Here is a 20491-nt window from a genome sequence, read left to right on the forward strand (position 1 = left end):
AGATCTGCAGTCCAAAATAGGAGATGATACCGCACCATTTGCAGTTCAAGATGGGCGATTGTACCGCACCATCTTGGATTGCAGTAAAATTAATATAAATAAACACTAGGTTAGTAATCAAGATCTACACCAAACAAGAAATCAAAGATATATGTAACTGTTAGGTTGAGAAATAAAAGCAGGCATGGTGCAAACAGTTCTTCATGAGGGTATATCTAGCAGTTGAGGCAGAGGAAGAAGATGAATAGTAAAATCCTTAGAGAAAACTTTTTTTTTTCTTTCGGCGAAGAGAAATGAGGAATGGTTATATTTAAAGAGTCGTGCTGATAACGTGTTATAAATAGGTTAAAGTTAGAGAGATAACCTTTACTAGTGACAAGAGCGAAGTAAGTGTAAAATATTACATTGTAACTATAGCATAAGAGGATGACAAATAAAGGAGGTAAGAATAGATAATGATGTTATTTATCTTTCCTTTCTTTTTCTGTATTTTGATTGCAGTCGAGTGCTCTATTTATAGAGCAACTCGCATTATTACATGTTGAAATTTACATCACATGACTTAAAAAATACAATCCTTTTGTTTCCAAAGTCTACATCTCATTTGTGGGCATTGAAAAACATACGTGTGGGCATTCATAACAATGCCAATGTTTTCAACAGAAACAAATATTGTACATTAGAAAAGATTGTTGATATTTTTACAAAAAAATGAGAGCTGATTTTTAGTAACGTTTAAGTTTTTTCCTATTAAGGAGATAAAGGTCCCATCTTTCTAACAAATGTAATGTAACAACCTGTCTCGGGATTTACGAAACAAAAAGAGTTTTTTTGTATTTTCACTAAGTTTAGGGATATTTTTCTTTTAAAAATGGTTTTCGGGTCTTAAATGGTGTGCCCAAGGGGGGCCCACCCCTGATTTGTGTCCCCGGTCTCTTTCTCCCTTTTCTCTCAGTTCTTTCTTCTCCTTCACTCTCCCTTATCACTCCCTCTCGACTCTCTCTATCTCAGCCCCCTTCAAGGGTTTTTCTCACCAACAAACAACACCACAACAACATCAATATCTCCACTAACACCCTAGTGAGTTAGAATCGAAAGATAACACCCCAAACCCCTCTCTTTCTCTCGGCCTACATTGCTCACCGAAGTTCTCCGACGAGTTTCCTCCTCTTCCGACTAAGGTAAGCCTTGAACCTCATCCAAAAGTTATAGATCATGTCTTAATGTATGTTGGGAAGTGGTTTTAAGAAGTGTTATCGATGTTTGGACGTAGGAACCTCACAAGGAAAAACTTCCCTAGTTTTTCGACCATCACCGCCTCTTTCGAGGCAATTTCCAGCCAAACCACGGTGAGTTGGCTGACGTGCAGGTATCAATCTCTTAATCTCATTGAGTACTACAACTTTCCTTTTTGAATCACCCAGTTTCGTTGAGTATTGAAAAAGTTATATCCATTTGAATCTTACCCAGTTTCCGACGACCTCTGAGGCTTTAGAGGAATTTTCCGACCAAACCACCGTGAGTTAGACGTTGTGTGAGGTACCATTCTCTTCGTCTCATCGAGAGCTATGACTTCTATTTTTTAATCACTTAATTTAGTTGAGTATTGACAAAGTTATTAACATTTAAAGTTTGTTCAGTTTTCTTGCCGAATTCTGGCCTTCTCCTTCCTTTGGGTCCAACGACCTATGTTTTGAGCTCAGGGGGGCTTTCAAGCCTAAACCCTCTTCCTTTTATTTGGTTTAAACGCCAAAACCCTTGTAGATAGGCCTTTGGGCCATTCAACCTAACCCATCAGAAACCCTTGGGAACCTAACCCATTTTTCCCCAACCCAAGACCTAAGTAGAACCAAGCCTTGGACCTAGGACCTTTCAGCCCAAACCTACTAGCCCAAGTTCCAAACCCATCAAAACCCAAGCCCAGAACTCAGGCCCAATTCGGATCCAAGCTCAAACCCGTTTAACCTGCTGACTTGGACCCGGTCTGACAGTTGACCCGGTGAAGGTCAGCGTTGACTTTGACCGTTGACTTTTTGTTAACTTTTCGGGTTTTCGTCTGGGACTTCTTCTAGGCTAATTCCGATGTCCTGGACCTGTTTTTGAAGTCCGTTTTCCCAAATTCAATCATTTGAGTAGAGTTTGACTAAATATACCCTTTATGTGCTTAGGGGCAATTATTTGTGGCGTTTTCATCTTCGCTAGTTGCGTGGCTCTTCGACGGCAAAGAACTGTGAGTGGACCTCTTCTAAAAATGCATGTTTTGATAGTAGAAATGCATACATGAAAAGCATGATTTGATGACTATGTTTTATGAAACGTTTTATGACATAACATGCTTACTAAGGCTAGTTTGAATTATTACTATTTTTCCTATAACCCGTGTTCTTATAAAATATCTGATGGATGACGATATGATATTTAGAACATGTTTAGAACACATCTATATAGTATAGATGATATATGACTTTATACTATGAAGTTGTTTTTCAATATATGTATGTTCAATGGTTTTGTATTTACCTAGTGGTCCTTATTTCATTACGAGACGTAGGGAAAAATTCCGGTCCGTCCTGGGCGACGGTTTGGTGTTGGCATAGGGCCTGGAGTGTGTTTCCTCTGGCTATTAGCACAAGGACGGGTAGTCGGCATAGGGCCTGGAGTGTATTTTCCTCTGACTGTCTGTTCAGAGACGGGAGCCGGCATGGGGGTTATCGGACGTTCACTAGTGATTATTATATATACAAGTTATGATTTGAGACATTGCAGGGCATACTAGGTTTCGAAAAACCAATTTTATCATGTTATATGTGCTTCCATAAAACATGGGGGTTAGTACGTTGATAATTGTTTTATTTTATATATATATATATGTATGTATGTATGTATAAACTTGGTCCACTCATGTTTGTTTTGCACGCCCTTCAGAACTTAGAATCGAGTCATACAATCCTAGTGTTAAGGCACTTCAGCATCGGTATCTTCAAGTCCTCTCGGTGTAGGACCTATTCTTTTATTCATTCAATTTTATATTATTTCTTTTAGTGTTCTAGTTAGTTGTATACTCTGGTATTCGGGGAATATCGGGATTGAGGCGTGTCAAGTAAGGCCCACCAATACATGTAGGTTTCATCTCTATCAAAGAAATGATACAAATGATGGTTACAAATAGATTGTAGGAATATCATTTCTTGCAAAAAAAATTACGGTTGTTTAGATAGAGACCTTGCAACTCTTATTTCCTAAACAAAAACCTACCTAGTTTTAAAAATGCAAATAAAACCCAAGTTTAAAAGGCTGCCAAATAGAAAAGTAGTTGACTTTTTATTACAAAATATTTGCAACTTCTATCACAATATTCAAAATAAATCACTAAATGTTATTACTCACCTTAATTAATAACAATGAACACATAATTATTGCACATATTATTAACCCTGACATACACACACACACACACGTTTAAAAGTATATAGTATATATATATATATATATATATATAGGATAGGTTAAGGGACAAACATTTTTGACAACTATTTTTACACTCTTTTTAAGCCTTTAGATCACATGACAACCAAGGGTCCTTAATTCATTAAATGAAATAGATGCTCATGTGGATTTTAATTAATATTCAAAACAAAAAACAAACCTAAAATGACATAAAATCTTGAAGAAGGAATTAAAAATAAAATTAAAAAGAAATCCTATAAGCGTGCAAAGAAGAAATGAGTAGAACTCCATCGATTCGTAGCTTCCATCTCCTTCTTTGTCGTTGAGGTCTGCATCTTCTGGCACCTCGACGCCCTCACCGTCATCATCATCCTCCCTGCCATCGATGCATCCATCTCCTTCCTCACAAAATAATAAAACCTTTGGCATCATTTCAAGAAAGTACATGAGTGGCTCCAGGGAAAAACAGCGCAAAGTATGCTCCTCATAAATAGCCACAAAAGAGAACATAAGCTCAAGGCAATGAGGAAAACTATGTTCTGATAAGAGTTTATATTCATAGACAGTTTATTAGACAAGTAATTTTGGAAATATTTTTACACTTTTTTTAAACCTTTGGATCACATGACATCCAAGGGTCCTTATTTATTCATTAAATGACATGGAAGTTTATGTGATTTTAACTAATATTAAAAATAAAAATAAAATGAAAAAGCATAAAATCTGGAAGGATTAAAATAAAATTAAAAGGGGAGAAGCCCTATAAGCATGTAAACCAGAAAAGAATAGAACTCCTTTGATTCATAGCCTCCATCTTCCTCTTTGCCGATGATTATTTCCAAAATTACTTGTCTAATAAACTGTCTATGAATTTAAACTCTTATCAGAACATAGTTTTCTTCATTGCCTTGAGCTTATGTTCTCTTTTGTGGGTATTTATGAGAAGTATACTTTGCGTTGTCTACACCGATTCCTATTCGGTTCTTGCCAGTTTACGGTTCCAAATACTAAATTATTTGAACACCAAATCATCATGCATTCAAATACATCTTCTAAAACTCTTCAACAAAAAAAAAAAAAAAAAAAAAAAAAGAAAAGGAAAACATCTTCTAAAATTGATTATATAAAGTTGCATAAATTAAAAGTGATTTCTTTCCCACCAGCCTCCTCAGGTGGGAAAGGAGGAAGTTTTGCACTAAGATCTGAGCATAAAAGCGCATACATAGGACAAAAGGTTGGCTCCAGCACAACCTTATCAAATCTCAGAAAGATAACATCCTGCAATTCAAATTGAACGCTCAAGCTCATCAGCTGGAAAGTAATAGCTCAGTATGGAGTAAGAAGTTTTTAAAGACATTTATTTAATTCAAACCTTTAAAATATCTAGAGTGGTAATTCCAGAATCAATTAGTTGGACCTTGAGAGTGTCAAACTTCTCCGGGGTCAATCTATTCAGTAAAATGCACAAAAATTAGAACACTTTCATAAGATAATCAGATAGAACAAGCAGTTGCACAAAAAGAAATATTCTAGCTTCTATTAAATTGCAGCCTTTTGCAACTTGGTAAAACTAATTTTTCAACCTATTATACCATGACATATGTGTATATATAATTTATTTATTTATTATTAATAAAATGGTTTGGTTCGGTTCTGGCTGGTTCTTGATCATTCGAAACCGAAAACGAAACCAGTTTGGACGATTCTGTTCGGTTTTTTACTCAAAATTGACTTTTCTGGTCAACACGGTTCTTTTCAATTTTTTTTTTTTTTTCGTACAGTTCAATACTGTTTTGTGGTTTGGTGGTTTTTATGCCCACCCCTATTGTCATGTGATATAGAAAGTGTTATAGGGCACATTTTATTATGGGAAGTGTTATTGGCACTCCAAAAATCTCATTCTACACTCCACACAAGTGTATTTTTCTTTCCAAATATAAAAAGTTTGGAGTGTAGAATGAGATTTTTGGAATGAGAATAACAATTCTCTTTATTATTATATGGACAAATTAATAGGTAAACTAGTGTTGGGTAAAATATTATTATTTTCTTATGTAGGTAATTATTTTGCATGTATTTTGCATATATTGAGTTTGCTTTATTATGTAGGTTAATTCTTTTGCATGGATAAATGATTTTTTTTTAAAAGCAATCTAACATTTTAAAATTCTAATATTATTATGTAGGTAAATTCTTTTGCATGGATAAATATAATTTTATTGACTTAATTAAGCATGTATTATTACATATACTAAGCATGTTTTATTGTTATTATATATTAGGCAATGAATTTATAACATTAATGTTTTTTAATTTTAATTTTTGTAAAATTATTAATTCTTCTTTACAATTTGCATGGAATTAAATGTGTACATCAAACATTCAAATAAGGGTATCTTAAGCATTCGATTTTTTTTTTAAATATGTAAAGTCAAACATAATTTATGAATTTGCTGATGTGGAATTTAGTCAATGGTTCTTATTCGAGTAAAAAACTTGTATCGGGTTTATGTGTAGAAAATTAAGTTTCAGATGCTAAAGTTATGGATACAAATTTGTTCCTCCTTGATCTTGGACAAAAGTGCACCTACAAAACAAATCACACCTTAGGTCAAGGCCAAAAGCCTCACGTGCCCATGATGAATGGGTGGGGTTTGGCCGAAGAGCCTCCAATGCCAAAGTTAGAATTTTGAGGGAAAAATGTTTGGAGAGTTTTGTAGTATTTTTGCAAGAGAATTGGAAGTGAACTTTGAGAAGAATGATGGGGTTTAAAAAGGAGAGTGGTTGGCCTCGTTGGGTGAGAGAGAACTGGCCACCTAGCTCCCTTTGTGGCTAGGTTCTTGATTTTTGTTAAATTGGGAGTTATGGAATAATTACCTAATCAATTAGCTAATTAATAGAATAATTACCTAATTGATTAGCTAATCAATATAATAAAAAAGGGAAGATTTGTGAGTTACCCTGTGGAGAAGATTGGATAAGGATGTATGAAATAGGTTTTGAATTGTTACCTATTTTGGGCACTTTTGACTTGGTTGAGTGATGATTACCCGCTGCTCGCGCGTAGGAATCCTGGTATGCCTCAAGGGTATTTTTGTCATCTTTTACCCAAAAATTCATGTGTCGCCTTGTGATCATTTTTGGCTCCACAAATGTCCCCACACTTGTTGGGCTGCTCGCAAAAAAGGGCAACAAGTGTAGAGATTTTCTTGCTTTAGGAAACTTAGGATTGCTTCCTATTTTGATGTAGATTCCCTCTTTAATAGGAAATTAGATCCTTCTAGGAAAGGGAAATGAATTTCTCTCAAAACCTATTTAAGTCCACCTTAAGTAGGTTATTAAATCAACTTTGGAGATCGATTCATTCTACCCTATAAAAGAGAGAAAGAGAGAGAGAAAGAGAGAGAGAGAGAGAGAGAGAGCTTAGAGGATATTTATTCCCCCTCATTTAGCAATCTTCTACATCTTACCCGGTGCAAATGACCGTCTTTGGTTGATTTCTTTGTCTTCTCTGTGCCGTACCAATGTAAGAAAAATTTAATTTTCTTTTCTTTTTCTTGGATAGTGCTGCCGCGGGGCAGCCGTCAGGGTAATGTGGCACGTCAGTTGGTAAGGGTCAGGAGTCAGCTCGGCATGAGCTGAGGAAGTGTTGAGGCAGGGACCACTGCTTGGGCTGCTTATTTTGGCTAAAGCCAAGGGCAGCTATGTGGCTGGGCCTGCTGATTGAGGCGTGCATGATTCATGTCCTTTGGGCTCTTGGACTTGACGCGGGCCAGGTCAACGATTGAGAGAAACAAGGAGGTCGCAGGCCTCATGGGCAGTTGAAATGCTGGGTATGCATGCCTCCTGCCTATGGTCTGAGAGAAAAACGAGGGAAAAGTCGGTATAGGTTGAGCTCCCCTGCTGAGCATTGTGAATGGCATTGGTTGCTTAATCCTCTTCGTCAAGAGAAATGGGTTATTCCCAAGAAAGGAGGTAAAGAGGATTAAGGCGGATGCGTAGGCTCGTATAAACGTTGTCGTTGAGCCTACTATGAATAAAGGTGGAAAGAAGAGATTTTCCCTACCTGCTCAAGAGATGCCGGTTGATAAAAACTTAAGACTTCCTCCGCTGCTTGTGAAGGTCCGCCTGCTGCTGAGAGGCTTGTCATTGACATGACTTCTTCCAATGGGAAGAAAAATGAGGCTGTTAGATATGAGCATGTGGCGCCTTCTATTTCAAGAATGGCTAGTATGATTGCTAATAGGATTGCTCAGCATAAAGGTCCTGTCATGCCCTCAATGCCGAAGTCTGTACTAAGACGTCTGTTGGGAGCTAAGTTTGGTTCACCTTTGGAGAGGCTTGCTATTATAAAGAGCGATAAGGTGGACTCTGATGCTAAAATAGCGCCAATGCTTACTCCCTCTGCTACTGAGACTAATTTGCATGTTGGGAAGGAGGAGACTGCTCGTATGGGCAGCTGTGAGAAATCCACTAAGCTTGCTTCTAAGGAAGCTACTAAGATTCGTGTGCTCTTGAAACCAGATCTACTTGAAGACATGAATGCTTGTGCCAAGTTTGTTGATGGCGTTAGAAAAGTTTGTTTGCCTAAGTTCCTTTGTGAAACATACAACCCAATATAGAAGGACCGATTTGCTTGCTATAATGCAAATATAACAAGGCTGCCAAAGAGATGGTGAGGACTATGACAGCTGAAGCTTATTCCTCGGCCGAAGAGAACAAGAGGTTGGATTTTGAGTTCGTTGCTTTGAATAGGTCTAATAGTTCTGCCCTCACTTCTCTGTAGCTTGAGATCGCTCACCAAGAGATCTTTGACTTGAAAACTAGGCATGACGCGATCCAAGTTAAGTATGAAAGTGCATAGAAGGAAATTGGATGTTACATACCTCAGATTCAAGATCTTGAGTTTGCAGTTTCTAAGCTTCGTTTTGCTACTCGTGCAAAGGATGAAGAGTTGATTGCTGCTTCTAATCAAGTGATCCACTTCAACAGAATCGTCGATAGGCTTGAACCCTAAGTGTTGGAACTTCAAGGTGTACTAAAGATCAACAAAAGTCTGAAGAAAGAAGTGGATCAGCTGCAGCGCGTCCGTGTTGGTCTGTTCGAGGAAAATGAGCAGTTGAAGGGTGGCAAGGATGGGCTCGAGGTTTCGAGACCTTCTCTATTTATCTGGAAGACTTGCTTGCTTTTATTTTTGAGGTTTCCATTAGTGAAGTAGTTTGAGAAGTTGGTGCTCAGGCTCGAATAGCATGGGTTGAAGCGCTGGATAATGACGATGCTAAGAGTGTGGCGACTGCTGAAAGTGTGGCGACTGAGTAGTCGTGGGATGTCCAAGCTGTTGAAGTGTAGTCTTCTAGGTAGCCTTTAGGATTTTCTTTGTTTTTCCTTGTAACTCTTGTTTTGCTTGAACTCCTTCGACCTTTGCTAGTTGTTTATAAACATGCTTCATTCACTTTTCTTCATCTTCGCTTCTTTTGTTCATGCCCTAACCGTTAGACTTTATAGATCAATGGCAGGCGTACTACCTTTCTATAAGTAGATAAGCCTGCGTAGCCTATGCAGCCATAAGTGTTGGTGTAGAACTTTGCAAAGTTGTTAGCCATAGGGTTGGCGGCCAGATGCCTTACTTACAGAAGTAGACAAGTTCGTGTAACCACTAGGCTGTTAACCTTGGCTTTCTCTAAATTTGCAGGTTACGTAACAAGTATCACAACACTTTAGGACTTGGTGTAAGTTGTTCTGTGCTTGGTAGAGGTAAAGCTTATCGACTACGTAGCGTGTCGGCAGTGGATAAAGCTTCGTATATGCACGCTAGCTTGTTTAACCTTTCACAAGAATATACGGTTGTATAAGTCTAGCATGGCTTTATTGCTCGAAAGGCAAAACATAGGCAGTCTTCTAGAATCCATAGGTTACCGTAGTGCACTCGGTAGCAGCTTTAGGGTTCCAGGGTAGCTGTTTATCGAATATACTGCGTAATGTACCTCTTCCATCTCTAGGGATCGGTTCCTTGTGGATTAGGCCAAGAAATCCAAAATCCTTTAGTTAGTTAAGCCTTGAAAAAGACTATGGTGGCTACTTTTAGGAATCCTGGCACAAGCCATCGTGCATCTAGTTATACTAGGGCAACCATTATCATCCACGTCTGGATATTCGGAGTGTAAAGTTTATCTTCCCGTCTTGGAGAGCTGATCCATGTGGGTATCGGGGAATTAGTTTACCCTCTTGCATTGGAAAGCATGGTTGGTCCCTCGGGGGGGGGGTGTAATTCCTGCGATGAGTCCTTAAGGGTGCAGTTTTCTTTTGAAGTGCAGAAGTGATCAGTTGTTGTAAGCATGTAGTGAGCCAAGTTATGATTACTTCTGAATTCCTCATTGTAAAATGAGCGAAACGAACGAGAACTTAGCTGTAATGTAGGAACTGCATAACAACTGGATAATCCTTAACTTGTGAGGTGGTGCCTGTCGAGCTGCTTGAGTCTTCGGGCTTTGATGTAGCTGGAGGTCACATATGGTACTTCCTCAAATTGTAGGCGTTCCACTACTTTTCGATCTTTTTGTCGTTGCATAGTAGTGAGGGTGTAATTACTCTTGCCACCTACTTTACTGATCTTGTACGGACCTTTCCAGATGAGATCCATCTTTTTGGAGCCTTCTTTGCGAGTAGTGATGAAGGCTTTTCTTAGGACTAGATCTTTGGGCTAGAATTGCCGGATTTTGGCCCTTTTGTTGTAGCTGGAGAGGAGCTGCTGCTGGTAGCCTACAATGCTGGTGATGGTCTACTCGCGTTTCTCCTTTGCCATATTTAAGCTTGTGGCCATCTCCTTACTGTTATGCTCAATGCTTAGTAGTAGAGTAGTGATACTTGGCTTAACAACATTGAGATAAATGATTGCTTTTGAGTCAAATGACAAAGAGAAATGAGTCTCATTGGTTGTTCATCGTTTGGTGGTGTGATATTCCCATAGACATCTGGGTTGTTCATCTGGCCATTTTCCTTTCTTGTTCGTGAGGGATTTCTTGAGGTAGTCGAGGATCATCTTGTTGGATGCTTTGACCTGCCTATTGCCTTGAGGATATCTCGGCATGGACATGTGCTACTTGATGCCATACTTTTAGAAGAATTTTGCCAAATCTTTGCCCACAAATTGTGGGCCGTTGTCGGTGACGATAGACTGAGGGATGCCAAATTGGCAAATGATGTTCCTTCATATGAAGTGCGCTATGTCCGTTTGAGTCGTGGTCGTTTTGGGCTCTGCTTCTACCCATTTGGTGAAATAGTCAGTCGCCACGATCATCATGCCTTTGCCCTCAGTAGCAGGAGGTATAGGTCTTACCAGGTCAATTACCTACTGCATGAACGGCCAAGGCGGTTGCACTTTTATACTAACTCCTTAGCATCTCGATGTATGGTAGGCTAGCAGTAACCTGCGTTGAGAGCCTTCTGTGCTAAGGATCGACCTCTGAAGTGATTTCCACAAACGCCTTCGTGGATTGAGCTTAGAACTTTCAAGTCATTGGGAGGAAGGAGGAAAAGAAGAAGGAGGAAGGAGGAGGAGGAGGAAGAAGAAGAAGAAGAAGAAGAAAAATATAAAATATAAAAAAAGCCCAAATCTGCAAAAGAATGAGGAGAAGAAGAAGAAAAAAAAAACCCAAATCTGCAAAAGAAGAAGGAGGAAGGAGGAAGAGGAAGAAGAATAAGAAGAAAAAAAAAGCCCAAATATGCAAAAGGAGGAAGAAGGAGGAAGAAGAAAAACAAAAACCCAAATCTGCAAAAGAAGGAGGAGGCAAAAAAAAAAAAAAAAATACCCACATCCCATTGAGGTGGAATAGGAAAACCTTCGTGAGAAAGTGGGTTCCGAATCAAGCCACGTTAGCATTTAACTGAAAAGTAAACGACCAAGTAACGGAAGGTATAACATTGGACCAAATTCTAAAAATAAGATATGATATTGTCAATTTTAAAAAATAAAATATAAAAATATCATGACATGTAATTTTTTGTACTTTACTCTATCCTTTTTTATTACCGTTTCTTCGAAGTTGGGAAATGAATCATCAGAAGATAAATAAAAAGGCGAAAGTTTTGTTTGTTGAGGTTGCCCGCTGGCCCAATGCGCTTTCGTTATTATTATTATTATTGTCCTTGTCAGAACACCTTTCAATACGCTTTGACTCCACCGTATGCGTTGGCTCTCTCAGATCGCAGGACGTTTCCAGGAACGATACTGTTTCGGTTACCTGTTCAATACGATTTATTTACTTTACTCCAGCTTTTGCGTTGGCTCGCTGAGATTGCGGGACGTTTCCAAGAAGATACGGTTCTTTTTTGCGTTGGCTACCATTTCATGCAATTTACTGTGAGAGTGTGATGTATCAGCTATAGATATTTGTCAATACATTGATTTTTACCAAAACTATTTCTTTTAAAAGATCTACCATTTTTTATTAGAAAAGTTTGAATAAAAGGGTGTGTATGTATGCCTGTATGGATTTTCCCACGCACGAGAATACGCAAAGGAACCCATCCAATTCTTAAAGTCATCCCACTCAGATTAAAAAAAAAAAAATTTGACGGCCTTCATTCATGATGAAATTGTCAAACAATTAGCAAATTAGACACATAAAATTTGCAATATAACGCATATGAAGACACAATTTGATGAGCAATGCCTACTTGAAGAGGAATTGGCAACGAACAAAATAGAGTCTACCCATATGGATTTTGTTCTCATCACCGTCATCAAAGCTACCAAGAATGGCAAAGCAGATCGGAGAGGAGCTAATAACACACCAACAAAAAATTAAAATACTCACTAGGAGAGACTCACAAGTAACCTCACCAAGAAGCCTCTTATTAACAGAAATATCAAAACGAAAAATAAATCTACGACAATCCATGAGATGAAAGAATAGTAAGGCTAGGAGAACGGGGAGGGGCTACCACTGGCCACAAGTGAAGAAAGGGGCTGGGAGTTGTAAATTTTATAAATATAAGATTTTGGTAGGGGAAGGGAGTGAGCCACTAGGAGTAGTTTCTTATATATTAGCATTCCAAAAATCCATGCTTTTGAATAAGAGTATTTTTTTTTCTAGTACAATTTTCATAAGAGTATTTTCGGGAAGTGTAAACATGAATTCTATTATAATCAGAAAGATGTAAATTTGAGATCTTATTTATTTTTGTTCTCTTTTAACCAACAAAAATTATTATACATATTTTTTTAGTCCACCTCTTAAATATGGAAACATATACTTTATTTACATGTTTTGGCGAAAATAGATATTTTACATTAATCATTTGAGAGCTTTTCGATTGAAAAAATTTAAATTGTACATTTCTAGATATTTTGCATTTTCTATTAGAAGATTTACATTAATGTGTACTTTATCTGCTATTAGAGATGCTATAATGGAGTTCGAATTTAGAGTTGCTGAAATTATGTAAAAAACAACTTACTAAAAAATTTGTTGTAGGTTTGGTAAGACCTAACCTTAAGGTAAAACTCAAATTTTAGGTTCTAAATTTACCTCAATATGTTCCAACTCTTGGGACAAATATGAGTTAAAACTCAAAACTCATTTCTGGGCCAAATTTAGCCTAGATTTACCCCAGGATTAGTGGAATTGGCTCACCATATATGTATGTTTTTTTAGTTTTATATTTATAAATTCATTGAATCCAATGGTTAAGATCTAATTTGATGAAGTCTAACGGTAAAAAAAAAAAAAAAAAAAATCTAACAGTCCAAATTTAAATCCAATGGCTAAAGTAAATAAAAAGAAATTCTTTTATATGTTTCATATTTTTTTCATAGTGTTTCACGAGTTTCATAGTGTCAGTTAGTGATTTTTCAATATTTATGGGAATCTAAATATTTTTAGGTTAAAATGTTCATAAAATTAAATTACGATAGTCTACATAATTTTTTATTTTAAAAAAATTACTTTAAGAAAAAAAAATTAGCCTAAATTCATTCTTTAATAATCTAGGTTTAAAATTTTAACCTTGAAGGATTGGACTAAAAAAACTATTTCTAGGTTAAAACCGAAATTTTTTGGGCTAAAATTTTTAAGTTTTAACATGAGGGTTAGAGATGGTTTAAATGGTAAAATACCCTGGGTTTAAAATTACAGCAAGTATCCTCGCTTGTCCTTTCTCCTTTCTCCTTGTCGTCCTTCAAATCGAAGGTTGGCGACCTTCAATTACCAGGAGAAATCAACAGTTAGCCATAATTCCTTCAATGAATTAGAGTATGCTCTGCTCGTTTTCTGCGAAGTTTCCTTCATTGAAAAAAAAAGTGGAGAAGATAGGATTTTTTATTTATTTATTTTTTTTTTTAAGACTAGCGTTAGTAAATTAGATATTAGATTAGTCACTGATAAGGTTCAAACACACACCGTCATACAAGAGCACGACACTATTCTACCACTGCAGTGAACTGCCACTTGCAAGAAGATAAGATTATTAAAAAAATATTAAAATAACTATCATCCAACATCATGATATTTTAAGTCATCTCTATAAGGGTTAGGTTCTCAAGCCCAAGGGAAGAGCCCAACCCAAAAGACTAGTCCAATAGGTAGGAGGACCCAAGGACTTAAGAACCCCTACACCCCCATAATTGTAGTCGATGTGGGATCATAACATTACACCACCGTTCGGAAGTCGATGCCCACGACAGCCTTTACTCTGGTGGCTTTTACTCTTAACGGCGGCGCACCCTTTGGTCGTCTTGTTAAGGTAGCCCTTTCCAGGTTGCCCCTTCCGCCGCGTTGGGAACCTAGGTTTTGATACCAATGTTAAATAACACACTCTAGTTTGGATTCATAACTCATCATGTCTTGTCTATCTTACATTTTGATACAACAAACAGTGAACTAGACTGAAATCTATTTTAGCACACACCCAGCCCAACACATGAACAATTTCATTTCATTTTGTATTGTATTATAAAGTGTTGATTATTTTAAAAATTCTAAAAAATAAAATAATTATGAGAAAATAATGTGGCAGTTTTAATTTTAAAGTGGACATTTTTCTATTGTTATTTTAATTTTTTTTTAATTATAAATGACGTATGTTATACTTACATGGCTGTGAGATTAGTGTAAAATTTATGTTCATGTAATTATTAAATTGTCCATTTTTTTGAACGTTTGTTCAATTTTAATAAAGGGGTTAGAATGATATTTATGAACTTTTGATTGACAGCCAAAGTTCTATTACTATGTAGTTTAGATTTGTCACAACTATCCCAATCTTAAATTGTAGTATCCCACATCGCCCGTGAGGGCGTGGTCTTTGGGCCTTATATATCCATTGCCAGCATGTACCTTTCAGTGAGGCCTTTTGGAGCTGCGGCTTGCAAAGACAAAACCGTGCGGTAGCCCTCTGCTGTGACCTAGTCCAGAGGGGGAATGCCAAAGCGGACAATATCACTGCGAGGGAGGGCTGGGATGTGACAATTTGGTATCAGAGCCAGACTCACGGTCGTGGTGTGCCGACGAGGACGTCGGGCTCCCTAAGGGGGGTGGATTGTAGTATCCCACATCGCCCGTGAGGGCGTGGTCTTTGGGCCTTATATATCCATTGCCAGCATGTACCTTTCAGTGAGGCCTTTTGGAGCTGCGGCTTGCAAAGACAAAACCGTGCGGTAGCCCTCTGCTGTGACCTAGTCCAGAGGGGGAATGCCAAAGCGGACAATATCACTGCGAGGGAGGGCTGGGATGTGACATAAATAGGCTGTATATAAAGTGAGAATGCTAGGTAAATCTTTCAAAATATCATAGAATACCTCTGTCAACTTAGAATTCTTTGTCCCAATCTCAAATAGGCCGTATATAAAGTGAGAAAGCTAGATAAGGCTAGATAAAGCTTTCAAAATATCATAAAATACATCTATAAACCTAGGATTCTTTGTCTAAATCACAAATAGGCCGTATAAAAAGTGAGAGTGCTATGTAAGCTTTCAAAATGTCATAGAATACTTCTGTCAACTTAGAATTCTAAGTTATCAAAATATCATAGAATACCTTTGTCAATTGAGAATTTTTGTCCCAATCTCAAATAGACCTTATATAAAGTGAGAAGGCTAGACAAATGTCAATTTTAAGGACAATTCATGACAAAAACACTTTTTAAAATATCGAAACATGTGTTAAAAGACACTTTATAAAAAAAATGTAATGTGAACGTGTGGCGTGTTGATTTGAACGCATAGTAAAGAAGGTGATACCAAAACATGTGGCTAGAAAATTCGGTGTGTCGTCTGTCTTCCCAACTCGTTCGCTAACCTATATATACGTGTGCTGAATCGCAGTGAAAGCAAACGACGCACGTAATATCGAAACATGTGGCGAGTACTTCCGTGTCTCGTTACTTGAAAGTACGGTAATATCGAAACATGTGGCAAGTACTTCCGTGTCTCATCTCGCTTCCTAACTCTTTCACTAAGCATATATACGTGTGCGGAAACTCAGAGTCGAAAACAAACAACGCGCGTAACACTCTCAGTTTCTCATCAAACTAGATTGTTTTACGTTCTCTTGGTAAACCATTGGAATTTCTGTTCTTCTTTCATCACCCAAGAACTGATTACGTACGTAATTGAATTAAGTTTTGAGCCTCCTTGTTTCCGTAAATTATGTACGCAGCTTCAGTCGGAATGGGTGCTCTCAGAACGTCATTTCAAATGCTGTTTGATGCTGTAAAATCAGTGCAGGAGGAGAATACAATGTTCCAACACATCCTCGGAGACATCAAATCCACACTGGACTCTCTACAACCTCTCATCAAAGACATCGATAAGTATAACTCGAAAGAGGGACTGCAAAATTATGCAATACAGATGGAGGAAGGAGCAAAGCTTGTTCATAAGTGCAGCAAAGTTGGCGTGTGGAGAAAACACACATACACCAAGAAGCTTCACCAACTGGATAAATCTCTTCGAAGAGTGTTTGATGTGCTTAAACTGCAGGGTATGAGGGATGCGAGGGAGACGTTGGTTTCTTTGAGGAATATCGAGACGGTGCTTTCTCGAATAGAAGAGAGTTTGAAGATAAAAACTAATCAGCCTGAAATGATTAAATGTTCGTCTGCCGTGCCTGAACCGCCATCGTTACAGTCGGGTTGGATTTGCCGTTGAAGGAGTTGAAGATGAAGCTCCTTAAGGATGAAAAGGTGTCTATGCTTGTGCTGACTGCTGCTGGAGGATGTGGGAAAACCACCTTGGCTAAAATGTTTTGTCAAGATCAAGAAGTCAAGGGTATGCTATTTACGATTTCAATTTTTTTTTGGTTAAGTTTTACATCCTAGTTAAAAAGTAATACACCGTGTAGAGGATTATGCGAGTAGACTTCGCGCTAGGGCCTATAAAATGTCCGCTATACTCCCTCCAAACATACACAGTAACCAAAATTTGTTAAAGAAAATAAAAACTACAACGAAGGGGACATGAAACTAAAGCGCACGAAAGGAATATAAGAAAGATTAGAAAGACCTATATGGGCATGCCCAACAAATAACTAGTCGTGATATGAACCTGACATGATTTTCTTTGTACTAGTGGTAAGTTAAGCTGATGCCTTCCTCTTAGAGTTAACAAGTCTTGCAATGAGCTCCTGTTTGATTACTTGCATGATCTGAGAATTGCAAACATATCTAGTCAACCTTTTATTAACACCTTTCTTACATCCTGTTTGGATAGATACATTCAAGAATAACATCTTCTTTGTCAATGTCTCGAAAAAGCCCAACTTGGACCTTATTGTACACCAACTATATCAACAGAAGGGGTCCGAGCTGCCTGCTTTTGAAAACGAAGTCATGGCAGCAAACTGGTTGCAACAATTTCTGAAGGAATCAAGACAAAATCCTCTACTGTTTGTCCTGGATGATGTTTGGTCAGGATCAGAGTCCCTTCTTGAGAAGTTTGATCAATTCAAGTTTTCAAATTACAAGATTTTGGTCACATCAAGATTTGCATTTCCAAGATTCGGTTCTCCTTATCATTTGTCATCATTGAATGATGAAGATGCAATGGCTCTTTTTCACTACTCAGCATCCTTGGAGGACAAGAGCTCTTATACTTACGAAGATCTTTCGAGAAAGGTGATTTCTTAGTCCACAATACCATATATATTTAAATGATTATTTATGCCTCAGAAAAGGGTAAAGAAAAAACGTTTGAGCATCCACACACGTTAATGAACCGTGAAGAATGAAGTAAGAAGAATGAAAGAGTAAACAGTTTACCTTTAGGCTTTAGATGATTTTCAACGATAAAAATCAAATAATAGTAACTGAATTCATTTTGGATATTTAAATTGCAGATTATCAAGCGCTGTAAGGGATGCCCACTTGCCATTGCATTGGTCGGGAGATCACTTCGCCGCCAGCCTTTAGAAATCTGGCAGAAAAGAGTTGTAGAATGGTGCAAAGGTTCCTCTATTCTTGATTCTGACAAGGATTTACTTGCTTGCCTCCAAAGCAGCTTAGATGCCTTGGATAACGAAAAGGCTATCATCAAGGAATGTTTCCTCGATCTAGGTTCTTTTCCAGAGGACCAAAGAATTGCTGCTGCCGCCCTCATTGATATGTGGGCAGAGTTATATGGTCTAGATGAGGAAATTCTGACCATTGCCAACCTTCACGAGCTCACCTCCCGAAGTTTAGCTAATCTTGTTGTCACAAGGTATGCAAGTTGCTCATAATTTTCTATGTCAATGTATGCTGGACAAATCATTAAAGAAATTAGTATTGATCATCCAGGCATGAGAGGGAGGCCGATGGTTATTACACTGAACACTTTGTCACCCAGCATGACATGCTTAGAGAGTTGGCGATCCATCAGGCGAGTCAAGACCCAATAGAACATAGGAAACGACTATTTATGAACATATGTGGGGACGAACTTCCTAAGTGGTTGACAGAACAAAAGTATCAAGCGATCAAGGCTCAACTACTATCTATCTCAACAGGTTCCATCAGTCTTTCTTAGTAAATATTTATACATGTGCACTCGGGACACGTGTGCACTCACAGACATGCTCCTTCATACTAACTTCAATAGGACTTCCACACATTTAATTTCAACCCACGCTAATATCTTAATGCTCACTGTTTGCAGATGGTGCCTTCTCAGCAAAATGGCCAAGCATTCAAGTACCCGAAGCAGAGGTTCTAGTTCTGAATTTTCAAACAAAGAACTATGCCTTACCTGAGTTTGTGGAGAAAATGGATAAACTAAAAGTTCTAATACTAAATAATTACGGTTCGTTACCTGCAGAACTAGATAATTTTGAACTACTTGGTTCGCTACCAAATCTTAAGAGAATTAGATTAGAACGTATTTCAATTCCTTCCATAAGCAAGGTCCTCAAACAGTTGAAAAGTTTGCAAAAGATTTCTTTTTTCATGTGTGATATCGGCCAAGGTTTGGTCCAAATTTTAGATGCACTGCCAAATCTAGTGGAATTGAACATAGATTATTGCCATGATCTGGTGCAACTTCCTGCCAACCTCTGTGACCTTGTTCACCTTAAGAAGCTTAGCATCACCAACTGTCATAAGCTATTTGCCTTGCCTGCAGACATCGGAAAGCTAGTCAATCTAGAAGTGTTGAGGCTTAGGTCTTGTGCAGAATTGTTAGAGTTGCCACGCTCTATTAGGAACCTTATTGTTTTGAAATTTCTTGACATATCTGATTGCTTTAGCGTAGAGGAGTTGCCCGAGGACATTGGTGCAATGTGCAGCATGGAAAAGATCAACGTGAGCCAGTGTTCAAGACTGAAAGAGCTGCCTGCTTCTGTTATGGATATTCAGCAATTGAATGAAGTGATATGCGACGAGGAGACAAAAACTTTATGGGAACCCTTCTTACCATTTCTCACAAACATACACATAAAGGTGATCAAAGAAGATATCAACCTAAGTTGGCTCAACAAGCTTCCACCCTAAGGCCATGGTCCTTCCATCAATGAGTGTTGGTGCAATGTATGCAGTGTGATTGTGTAATGTTATTTTTCTTTTGTAATTTACTACTATTTTATGTTTTATGTGTTTGTAAATAACATGGCCGCACTGTAGGATTACTGTCATTATCCACCATGGGTATTATTGTATATAACATGTCTCCACTTTTCATTGTTCAACTCTTCATTGATTTTTCATTGATTTATCCAATTAATGGGTGTTGATGCAATTTATTGCAGAGAGAAGTGCCTGGAAAGAAAATAAGTATTCAAAAATAACTACCTTTAATTTATCCAATCCATGAGTGATGGTGCAATGTATTAATTTAATTGTTGTTTCTCCTCTCTCTCTTGATTCACCTCTCCATTCCCCTTCAGTTAAATAGCCCACAACATTATTGTTTTATTTCAAGGTAATGCTAAGGGAGTTTAAATTCAAGTACGTTGTACGCATAACACCATTGAAAGAACAAACGGATTACAAAACTAGAACTATTATTGACATCGAACACTCCAAATTTGCCGAGAAGGCTAGATAAACTACAGAGACTACATTGTGATTGATTTGTTATTCTATAAAGTTACAAAGTACCATATATATAAACTAACCTAACCCTAATAGGCAAGGAAACAAAACCCTAATATTTGTCATTCTATAGACTACAGTGATTGACTTGTTATTCTACCGAATTAATTAGAGCATGTCAATACTTTAAAAGCCCGACTTGGCTTTGCAATATGAAGGCCACAAAGAAATTCAACAACTACAAATCAATTAGAGCATGACAATTAAGTAGACGAAGGGGTTCTTTTCTCCAATTGATCTCTTGAAGTATTTTTGTATAATTAGTTTTGAAACAAAATAATTGTACGTTAGAAAAGATAGCTGATATTATATATACTAAAACCCAGTTTCCGGCACTGTTCAGAAATAGTAAAAGGGCGGAAATGCCCTCGGTTTCTTCCTTGCTTCCCGTATTGTTTACGTTTTGCTACAGTATAAAGTCCATTTTACCCTCATTTGCCACGCGTGTACTTCGTGAACCGCAACCTTTTTCCTCTTCTGGATT

At 37.7% G+C, this 20491-nt stretch overlaps 1 protein-coding gene across 1 annotated transcript; it reads left to right on the forward strand.

The window, feature by feature from the left end:
• The first annotated feature begins 15773 nt into the window (after positions 1 to 15773).
• LOC103938918 (probable disease resistance protein At5g66900) lies at positions 15774 to 19601 on the forward strand. The gene is given in 6 exon segments (XM_048571383.1): positions 15774 to 16568; positions 16571 to 16714; positions 17156 to 17559; positions 17781 to 18142; positions 18220 to 18428; positions 18578 to 19601. Coding segments are annotated over 6 exon segments (2424 nt in total). The 5' UTR covers positions 15774 to 16093; the 3' UTR covers positions 19408 to 19601.
• The last annotated feature ends 890 nt before the right edge of the window (positions 19602 to 20491 follow it).

This window comes from the organism of the source record quoted next, unplaced genomic scaffold, assembly GCF_019419815.1.
Source record: "Pyrus x bretschneideri cultivar Hongxiangsu unplaced genomic scaffold, Pyrus_bretschneideri_v1 Contig59, whole genome shotgun sequence".
In the NCBI taxonomy this organism is placed as follows: domain Eukaryota; kingdom Viridiplantae; phylum Streptophyta; class Magnoliopsida; order Rosales; family Rosaceae; genus Pyrus; species Pyrus x bretschneideri.